At 48.0% G+C, this 10,526-nt stretch overlaps 1 protein-coding gene across 3 annotated transcripts in view; it reads right to left on the reverse strand.

Moving 5' to 3' along the window:
- Positions 1–10,526, reverse strand: part of nlgn2a (neuroligin 2a) — a 45,862-nt gene that overhangs the window by 25,732 nt on the left and 9,604 nt on the right. Inside the window, exons 2-3 of one of the 3 annotated variants that reach the window (XM_067261250.1) lie at positions 7,589–7,596; positions 190–207 (exon numbers count right to left, since the gene is read on the reverse strand). The exons of the other annotated variants lie outside the window; for them this stretch is intronic. Of the exons in view, the coding sequence (XP_067117351.1) occupies positions 190–207; positions 7,589–7,596 (26 nt within the window). The remainder of the gene's footprint in view (positions 1–189; positions 208–7,588; positions 7,597–10,526) is intronic. 3 annotated transcript variants of the gene reach the window in all.

The following is a 10,526-nucleotide window of genomic DNA, read 5'->3' on the forward strand; positions in this document are numbered from 1 at the left end:
ATCCCACCTCTTCTTAGTTCTCCGCCCCTCCCTTCATCCTCCTATCCCTCTGATCTCTACGCTCTGCTTTATCTCCCGCTTGACCCCCCCCCCCTCCTTTTCTTCACAACTTCTACACTGTTGTGCCCCATACTTGTGGTCGCCCTTCCTCTTCGTTCTCTAACCCTCCCTCCCTCTCTCCCTCTCTACCTCCCTCCCTCCCTCCTCCTCCTCCTCCGCCACTCTCCTCCTCCCTCTAGCGTTCAGAGCCTTTCCTTCTGTCTGTGCTTTGTGTCATCTTCCTTCCTAGTCCCTCTCCTCTCCCTCCGCCTCCCCTCCTTCCTCGGCTGTTTGCTGCGCCCCTGTCGTTCGCCTCTTTAGACGCTCTCTCTCTCTTTTTTCTTTCCTGTCTTGATTGCATAAATAAAGACTGGATTAGGCTGGAGTTGTGTTTCTCTCTCCATCTGAGATCAGATCAATTAGCACACTGGAAAGGAGAGGGAGGCCAACACACACGCACACACACACACACACACACAATGCCTCCCTGTGCTCCAAAATACCACCAAAACGGAGACCATCCACACACACACTTGGACTCTTGTCCTCCCTCCCCCCTCCACTCGCCCCCTCATTCCTTCCTCATCCGTTTTTCCCCCCCCATCCTTCGAGCCATCAGGCTCCTCCCCCTTTCCTCTTCTTTCTACGCTCCTTTATCCTTTCTAGAATGTTCTCTTTCTTCAGAAAGCGGCCATGTGGTACACAACAACCCAGCACCATTAGGGTGAGTCCGTTGCTCCCTCCCTTCCCTCCCTCCCTTCCCTCCGCCTCCCTCTGTCCTTACGTGACCCTCATTACCATCTTTCCACCTTTACCCCCTCCCCTTCATCCCTCTCTCGCTCCTCTACCCATCCTTCAATATCCCCAGGTCTTCATGGTGTGGCTGGGCTTAATAAGAGCTGAAAGGAGCCTGCCCGATAGAGGGGTTCCATGAAAGGCATACTGGCAGAGCTGTGTGTGTGTGTGTGTGCATGGGTGTGTGTATGGATAGCAGTTTGTGAATCAGTGTGTGAATCAGTGTGTGTGTGAACAGCAACGAATGAATCAATGAGTATGTGTTTGTATAAAATCTAATCAAACCCCTCAAAAATGTGTATAGCCCTTTTTATATGCAATGTCACAGAGGGCTTCACATATGCCTATAGAAATGCTCCTCAGTCAACCTAAACACTCAAGGATTGTATGAATCGGTGTATGTGTGGGTGAACCAATGCGTGTGTCTGTGTGAGTGTGTGAATCAGTGTATGTGTGTATATTAGTGTTTGTGAGCATGAGAGTGAACCATTGGGTGTGTGTATTAGTACGTGTGAGAATAAGAGTGTGTCTGTGCGTCAGTGTTGTAGAGAAGACCACCTAAACCGAGACACGGTCAGTCATGACCAAGACCAGAGTGTATCAAGACCGAGACAAGACCAACACCAAGGCAGGGCGACACCGAGTCAAGCCCAGGGCCCGCAACAGCATCTGTTGTGCTGTAGAACAATAGAACAGACAAGAGTAGATAATAAATATCTCCATTCACTCAGCTGCCTTATTCAAACAACCCTGTTGGGTACCACAATATTCATCCATGGCACTTACTGCTGTGTGTGTGTGTGTGTGAGAGTTTGGGTGTGTGTGTGTGTGTGTGTTCTACACAGCCCTTTTGGAGACAGACTGACTCTAAATTGGCCCTGCCCTGCCTCTTGTCTCCTGCATACCCAGACAGGAGCAGTAGAAGGAGTCTTAACTACCACTGTGAGGCTTCAACTAGTCTCAGGCTTTCCTACATACACATCTGGATAATTGGAGGCTAGCAGGAAGGCTGAAACACCCCCACACACACACGTACGTGCGCTCGTACACACACACACACACACACACACACACATACACACACTGTGAGAGGCTGCCAGGTCTTCCTCCCACCCCTGGTGCAGGTCTCTCCTGCTGTGCCTCTTGGTGCTGATCTCCCTTAGACAGATATGCTGCGGCGCGTGTGAGTGCATAATATGTGAGTGTAGTGTTTATATATTTATATGAATATATTGTTGGAGAGGGTGTGGGTATGCGTATATGCATGGGTGGGTGTGTGAGTATGTGTGTGTGTTGGTGAGAGAGGGTGTGTGTGTGTGTGAGAGAGAGAGGGTGTGTGTGTGTGTGTGCGTGTGTGTGAGAGGGAGAGAGAGAGGGTGTGTGTGAGAGAGTGTGTGTTTTAAGAGAGTGTGTGCGTTAGAGAGGCAGTGTGTGTGTGTGTGTGTGTACGTGTGCATGTGTGTGTATGTGTGTACGGGTGTGTGTATGTGTGTACGTGTGTGTGTGTGTGTGTGTGTGTCTCTCTAGGCAGGTTCTCCACAGCAGGCTCACAGGGAGGGGTCTGATCTCTCAGCAGTGAGCTGGCCAGGATCTGATCTCACAGCAGCTCTGACAGGAGACTGGCACCACGGTGCCACAGAGTGTGTGTGCTATGTTTGGGGGGAGTACAAGCCTCCTGTAGCTAGATCCAACTCCCAACGCAGCAATACTGTTCTCTGTAGAAATGCATCTAAACTGTCATCTATTGAAGGGGTTAACATGTAACCGATAGACAGGCAAACAGTAAAGGTAGGCAGAGAGACAGATAGACACATGCAGGCAGACCGACACATGCAGGCAGACAGACAGACATGCAGACAGCAAGACAGCCAAGCAGACAGACAGGCAGACAGACACAGACAGACAGGCAGGCAGACAGGCAGACAGACAGACACATACAGATAGACAGGCAGACAACAAGACAGCCAAGCAGACAGACAGGCAGACAGACACATGCAGGCAGACAGACATGCAGACAGACACATACAGATAGACAGGCAGACAGCAAGACAGCCAAGCAGACAGACAGGCAGACAGACACAGACAGACAGGCAGGCAGACAGGCAGACAGACAGACACATACAGATAGACAGGCAGACAACAAGACAGCCAAGCAGACAGACAGGCAGACAGACACATGCAGGCAGACAGACATGCAGACAGACACATACAGATAGACAGGCAGACAGCAAGACAGCCAAGCAGACAGACAGGCAGACACATACAGACAGACAGCCAAGCAGACAGGCAGACAGACAGACAGGCAGACAGACAGGCAGACAGACAGCAAGATAGACGGCAAGGAGGGAATTGAACCCAATTCCAAACATTCCCCGGCATATCCTTTATCACTCCCATATCAAATGACTCATCCCTCTTCAGCAGCTATGGATTGGATGGTGATGACTAGCCACAGTTCTCTACAGTACTCCATTAACACTGAACAGAACCTGTCCTAACATTAGATTCACTATCCTGGGCTTCCTCCAGTTCGCCTTCCAAGAATGGCTCTACTGTATATAGCTCTCCACACAACCCCCATCCTACAGACAGGATGTAGAGGGGGGGGGGGGGTTGGGGGGAGTGTCATAAGCGTAACACTCCGCCCCCCAGGACCAGCCAGCCGGCGAGTAACAACTGTGGCGATGACGGGCGGCCTGGCGCCAACTCTCCTCTTCCCCCACCCCCCTTCTTCTCTCTCCCACCGTCTCTCTCCCCCTCTCTCTTTGTTCGTCTATTGTTCTTTCCCTCTCTCTCTCTCTCTGAGTGTCCCTCGACTTCCCTGTCTCACTCTTCCCACCTCCTTCTCCCTCTCGTCTCCCTCCCTCCCTCCCTCTCTCTCTCTCCCTCTCCCTCCCTCCCGTGTCTCTCCCTCTCCCCCTCTCTCTCCGTTCCTCCTGTCACAGTGTTTCCTCCCCGGCTGTCTGCGTAGGTGTGCGCGGCCTCCCCAGCCGCCCCGCCCCATGCTGACAGGGTGTGTTGGGGCTGTTCCCGGGCCGCTGTGTTAGCGTGGTGCGAGCAGGCTCCCACATAGGCTGACAGAGGAAAGCGTCTGTGATAATGTTGTACTTATGTCAAGGTGACAGAGCTTCTGCTGGTTTGGCTGGCGCTTGCACAGCAGACACAACGACGCTGTCTAGGTTCAGCATCCTTCCTCTCCTCCTCACTTGCCTCTCTCTCTCTCTCTCTCTCTCTCTCCAGTTACTGTAGTCCCCTCGCTCAGACGGCTTCAAAACTTGTCTCTTTCTACTCTTTCCTTGACTTGTTTTGCTCTCTCTTTCTCTCTTGATTCACTTTACTTTCTAGAAGGTCTCTTTCTTCAGTCTGTCAGTCTCTCTCAGAGATGAAGAGAGATAAAGGGAGAGAGAAGCAGGCAGAGAGACAGACAGAGAGAGAGACATAGAGAGGGAGACAGAGACATTGAGAGAGAGACAGAGACATTGAGAGAGAGACACAGAGACATTGAGAGAGAGAGACAGAGACATTGAGAGAGAGAGACAGAGACATTGAGAGAGAGACAGAGACATTGAGAGAGAAGAGTCACGAGAGCAAAGTGGCTGAAAGACACCTTCAGAGTCTGGAGTCAAACAGAGAGAATGAGGGGAACGTCGGATGGCAAAAACAGTGGGAGGAGAGAAAAACGAAGAGGGCGAGGGGGAGGAACAAATGAAGGATATTTAGTCGAGAAGATGGAGAGAAATAGAGGAGAGAGGAAGCACTTCAAAGTGAGGAGCAGGATAAATTTCTTGATGTGCCCATACACACCAAGAGCATACACACACGTCACACACACACACGCACACACGCGCACACACGCACACGACTGACTAGACAGTTAAGACTCCAGGGAGAAAGCACATCACTGAGAGTCTCTTTGCAGTACTCTACCTGGCATCTCTCCCTCCATCTCTCTCCTTTCATCTTCCTCTCCATCACTCTGCCGCCCCCCCTCTCACACACACACACACACAAGACCCCATTTTCAAATTACAGAGTACGGTGCCCTCAATTCACACTGACATCCTGCATGCAGGTAGGGAATTAGCAAGAGGCTTTCATTGAGGTCCATTTCCTGGATCCTGTCTGTCTTAGGGGGCGATCCACACTCTGAATCCTTGAACTCTTCAGTGCCGTCTACGAAAGGGCCTGAATGTCTTCGGCACAGTCTATCTCCTGATATGCTATGGCGCAGTCTAATCTAGATACGCCATGCTGATCTTCTTGTGCATTGAGGTGTCTGTTAGTGATCAAGTCCATTCTGTTGACGTTTGAGAAGGTTTTCCGTTCAGACTGCGTTGACTTGACGGATGTCGTCTTGTCATGTGTTCTATTGTGCTGAATATGGACACATTGACTGTATGCACCAAAACGACATCTGTAGGATGATTACTGTAATAACAGCATGTCACAACTGTTTCATGTTTGCTGACATCCTTCATGTCATTCTACATGTCCATACTGGAAGTTTGTTTTCCTTTCGAATAATTCTATATGCTTGAAGACTGTGATTAGCTATGGGTATCATTAGAGCTACATGTAGAATGGGTACAGTCCCTACGGTGCTTTCGTTGGGTTTATAAACAGCTCTGTTGGTGTGTGTGTGTGGGCTGGGAGCTGTGTGTGTGCATGTGCGTGCATGGGTGGGGAGTTGTTTGTGTGTATGTGTACGGGGAGGTCTGAGTGTGTGTGTGTGTGTATGGTTGTATGTAGCCAGGGAGTTGTGTGTGTGTGTGTGTGCATGCGGGCGGGGAGCTGTGTGTGTGTGTGTGTGGGCAAGAGGTGTGACATCATCCCTGACAGGAATGTGTTTCAGGTTACAGGCTCAGGTGGTAAGATCCTTTCCTATCTGATCAGAGCTCACACACACACACACACACACACACACACACACACACACACACACACACACACACACACACACACACACACACACACACACACACACACACACACACACACACTCACACACACACACACTCTCCACAGAGATCAATCAATCTCTTTATACAGCCTCTAAGTGTGTACTGCCATTGCTGCCAAATAGCCTTCCTCTCCTCACACCTGAGTCAGGCTGGAAGATTCTGACCTTCAGTGGGCTCGTCTCAAGGACCTCACTACACTGCTGTACACAAACACAGACTGTTTTCATCTTTTCATTCATCCATCCATCCATTTGTTAATCTGTTCATTCATTCAATTATTCATCCATTCAGCTATCCATCCAACCATTCATTTATTTATGTCTTTATCAGTTCATTCATACATTCATTCATCCACTCACCCATCAATCCTTCCATCTGTTCACAAAGTATCCTTTCCGAAAAGCCGAGCAACAAAAGCTGTAGAAAAAAATGGCCGACAGCTACAGAAGAGCAACATCTTCTGATAGTGGCTCGGTCGTGACAGGAAGTCACAAGGAGTTCTAGCATCAGCGGGTCATCAGGTAGGGCGTGAGGAGGAGTTAGCACGCACTTCAAACAGTGATGACAGAGGAAGGACGTCTAAAGGCAGGTGGGTCAGTATTTGGGTGGAGACACTGGTGGATGTTAGGAGAAGGTATTAGGGTTGGGAAGAGAGTTAAATCATCAGATGGAAGGGATGATGGAGTTCCTGCAGCCTTCTAAAACTAGAAGGAAAGGATGGTTGGTGTCCACAAACTTTATCAAAAGTTTTCCCCTTTAAGGCTTTCACTTCAAAAGCTTTACCCCAAAACACCATATCAAAGAGAATCAAAAGCACATATTTCATGGCCCCAAACAACTGTGAAAAAAATTCCATAAAAATATCTTATTAACAATTATGTTTTCTCCAAGGAAAAACAAACCAGAAACAAACAAATACCAATGATAGAAAAAAACAAAAAACATGTTCACACAGTCATGTCTGTATGGACAGTGTTACATGACTACGGTACAGTATGCCCCCTCTAAATGACAGGAAACTCTCTTCTGAACTCCTGCACTCTGTCTGTGTGTACTTGTCTTAATCTCTCTCTCACTTCAAATGTTTTTTTTCTTTCTCCCCTCTCTTTCCATCCCCTTCTCCTCTCTTTCTGTCTCTCTGTTTCTGCCTCTCTCTCTCTTTCTCCCTTTTCTTGTCCCTCCATCCCTCTCTCTCTTCTCCTCTCTCTTGCTCTCTCTCTCTCTCTTTTCCCATCTCTCCCTCTCCACCCCCCACCATCTCTCTCTCTCTCTTCCCATCTCTCCCTGTCTCCACCCCCCCACCATCTCTCTCTCTCTTCTCCTCTCCGTCTCTCTTCCCATCTCTCCATCTCCACCCCCGCCAACTCCCTCTCTCATCCCATCTCTCCCCCTCTCTTCCTCTTTCTCTCCGTCAGTATTGACTGAACTCCCAAGTGATAGTGTGAGAATGCTGTTCTCTGGATTTAAATGTGAGAAGGTGTGGAGCTCAGAAGGCGTTGCCGCGAGAGACACGACAGCGCCGTCGCCTCATCCTGTCGTCAAGGTTGTTCAGAGTTCATTCCAATCCCAGTCTGACAATACAGCTGAAAAGAGGTTTTCTTTACAGGAAACACTCCTCCGTCAAGGCGACAGAGATGAACCCAGTTAGCTGTACTATGCAACACAAAACTCGCTGAGGTTAAAAATTCATATTTCATATTGCGAAAAGACAGTATATTCATGGAAAAATGACAGTTTCAAGTTGAATGCTATCATATTCAGCACATAAACACCTTAAAAGCACCATAAAAGACATGAATATCTTCTTTATAACTTATTACTGATAGATGTGTGTTCTATTGGTTTTTCTCTATTCCCCAAAAAGACCTCGGAACAAGAAAAAAGGAAAAACATGCAACAAAAATACCTTCATCTCTGGGTCGGTTCGTTGCAGATTCATCGTGTTTTTTTGTGAGCGGACCTAGGGTTAAGAAAAAAAGGGGGAAAAAGAGAAAAGAGAAAATTCAAAAAAGATTACTGGCAAAAACGGAATAAAGAAAAAAATCAAAAAAAGAAAAGAAGAAAGAAGAAGGCAAAAAGGTACAAATCAGCAAGAGTTGTTATTGTGTGTTTCATTTTTGTTTTTGTTTCTTTTAATATAAAAAAGGACAAAAACCAAACTTAAAAAGGCATCACAGACACAGTTATCACAAGAAAGAAAGACACCAAACTCGCTTTGCAAGATCAAAGAAAAACCCCTTTTCTAAAATCTGATGACGGGATCGCTCTGATCCTCCCTGAGGGATAAAATGGCCGCCACAATTGACTGCTATCCAAGCCCTTCTTTTAAACCCTATTTGTTCCCTGCGTCCTAGCAGCTAGGTCTAGCTCCTGGGAAACACAGAAAAATCAATGTGTAGGAATATAGGATGAGGCTTGTGGTTTAGAAAAACAAGACACCTTTGACCCCCCATCCCCCCTTCCTGTTTCTTTCTCCTCCTTCAACGGAAAAAAAAGAACAGGCAGAGAATAAGGACACCTGGGAAGTGGAGAGAAAGGGGGGGACCAAGTCACGACGGCCTCAACTCCCCCCTCCCTCCCTCCCCCCCTCCTCCTCCCTCCCCCCCTCCGCACACTGTTGTTAGTATAACAAAACATTATTGTGTTCACTCTCTTAGAAAAGACCCAGAACAGCAGGTTAAATACACACTGTAGAATTCACCCTGATGGAGGCAGACAACAGAGGAATGTTTTTATTAGACAGCCACCTCTATGAGGGACACAGCGTGAAGCAGACCTGCAATGACAGAGAGCATGTTAAGCACGTGTTACACAGGGAAGGACAAAAGGTGCGCGTGAGCGTGCCCGTGTGGTATTACCGCTAAAAGCAAATCCCCCCAGGTGAGTAAATAATTACATGGCCTAACAATGAAGTGTCAATTTAAGATGACGTGTAAAAGCGTGAAGTTAATTGCACCGGGGAAGAGCGTGCGAGTAAAAAGGTGGATGTAATTTGATCCACGTTGTCGGCTGGCTCCTTGGTAAATGCAGGAGAGGGAGGAAGAGAGACAGAGGGAGAGAGAGAGAGAGAGGGAGAGGGAGGGAGAGAGAGAGGCAAAGCCAAAGAGAGAGAGAGAGAAGGAGAGAGAGAAAGAGAGGGAGAAAGGGATAGAATGACAGAGAGAGCGAGAAAGAGAGAGAGCGTGGTCAAGAGAGAGAGAACGGGAGTGAGGGAGAGAATGAGAGACAGAGAGGTAAAGAGAAAGACAAGGAGAGACAGCGAGAAAGAGGGAGAGAGAGAGAGAGAGAGAGAGAGAGAGAGAGAGAGAGAGAGAGAGAGAGATTGATAGAGGACACTGCGTGAGGCACAGAGAGAACCGGAGGTCTTGTGAGAACTCGTCAGTAGCAGGCTGAGTGCAGCAGGTGTTCAGCTGCGAGGCTTGGGAGCCACACCAGAACACAACCAGGCCTAGCGGACGATTACCCCAAGAAGCGGACCAAATCACCCCCGTAATGGTCAGCACTTACAGCCTCAAAGGAAGGCAGGTGTGATTGAACCCAACCTGTGGAAGGAAATCAGCCGTTCCCTGGGCGGGAGACTAATTCTTCCAATCTGACCTTAGACCTAGACGGCGTCAAAGTCTCTCAAAGTCAGCTAGTAAAAAATTTTGGAGTCACAATGGACCCAGACCTTTCGTTTGAGTACCATATTAAGCAAATTACCAGAACTGCATTTTTCCATCTACGTAATATTGCCCAAATACGAAAATTTCTCTCAAAGGATGATGCCGAAAAACTAATACATGCATTTGTTACATCCCGACTGGACTACTGCAATGTGTTGTTCTCTGGCCTCCCAATTACCCACCTAAAACATTTACAGCGGGTGCAAAATGCTGCTGCTAGACTATTGACCAGAACAAGAAAGTTTGATCACATAACATCTACTCTTGTCTCTCTACACTGGCTCCCTATCCAAGCCAGAGCTGACTTCAAAGTTCTACTACTAACCTACAAATCTCTGCATGGATTGGCACCACTGTACGTCTCCGGTCTCCTTGCACCCTATTGCCCCGCAAGGACACTTAGATCTCAAGATGCCGGCTAACTGGTGGTTCCAAAAATTAAGAAAAAAACAGCTGGAGGTAGGGCGTTCTCATATAGAGCACCTCTTCTCTGGAACAAATTACCCGTCTCAATTAAGGAGTCTGATACTGTTTCGACATTTAAAATTAGGTTAAAAACGTTATTGTTTAGTCAATTCTACGACTGTTAAAGGTAAGTATGTTACTAGTTGGAGGAAACGGGGGATGGGTTGTTTCCATCCTTATTCTATAAGTATAAATTATTTTAGAGTTCTCTTCCCCTGGAACAGATTTCATGTTCCAAACGAGGGGGGCTGTCGCTGTCTTGGTGTGTGGGGTTGCATCAAATTCCCCTTTTTTGCTCTGTTAAATTGCTGCACCAGTCCACACTTGACCGGTGGGGATCTCATTCTATTATGACTGTAACTGTTAGCTGCTCCTGGCATTCTCTAATCCCTGCTCTCCTCTCTCTGTCCCCCCCCACACACATCCTTGTGATGTGGGGGGTTTGAGTTGTCAGCACCTGCCTGGTCGTCGGTCAGCCAACGCTGGACCTGGTCGCGAGTCTCCCGGTCCTGTTCTACATCTATAAAGTTGAACAATGGATTTTGGTGTTTCAAAACCCATCGACACTGTATGACTATGTTTAGCCTGTGTTCTGCTCCTC

Source organism: Osmerus mordax, chromosome 23 (assembly GCF_038355195.1).
Source record: "Osmerus mordax isolate fOsmMor3 chromosome 23, fOsmMor3.pri, whole genome shotgun sequence".
NCBI classification, from domain to species: domain Eukaryota; kingdom Metazoa; phylum Chordata; class Actinopteri; order Osmeriformes; family Osmeridae; genus Osmerus; species Osmerus mordax.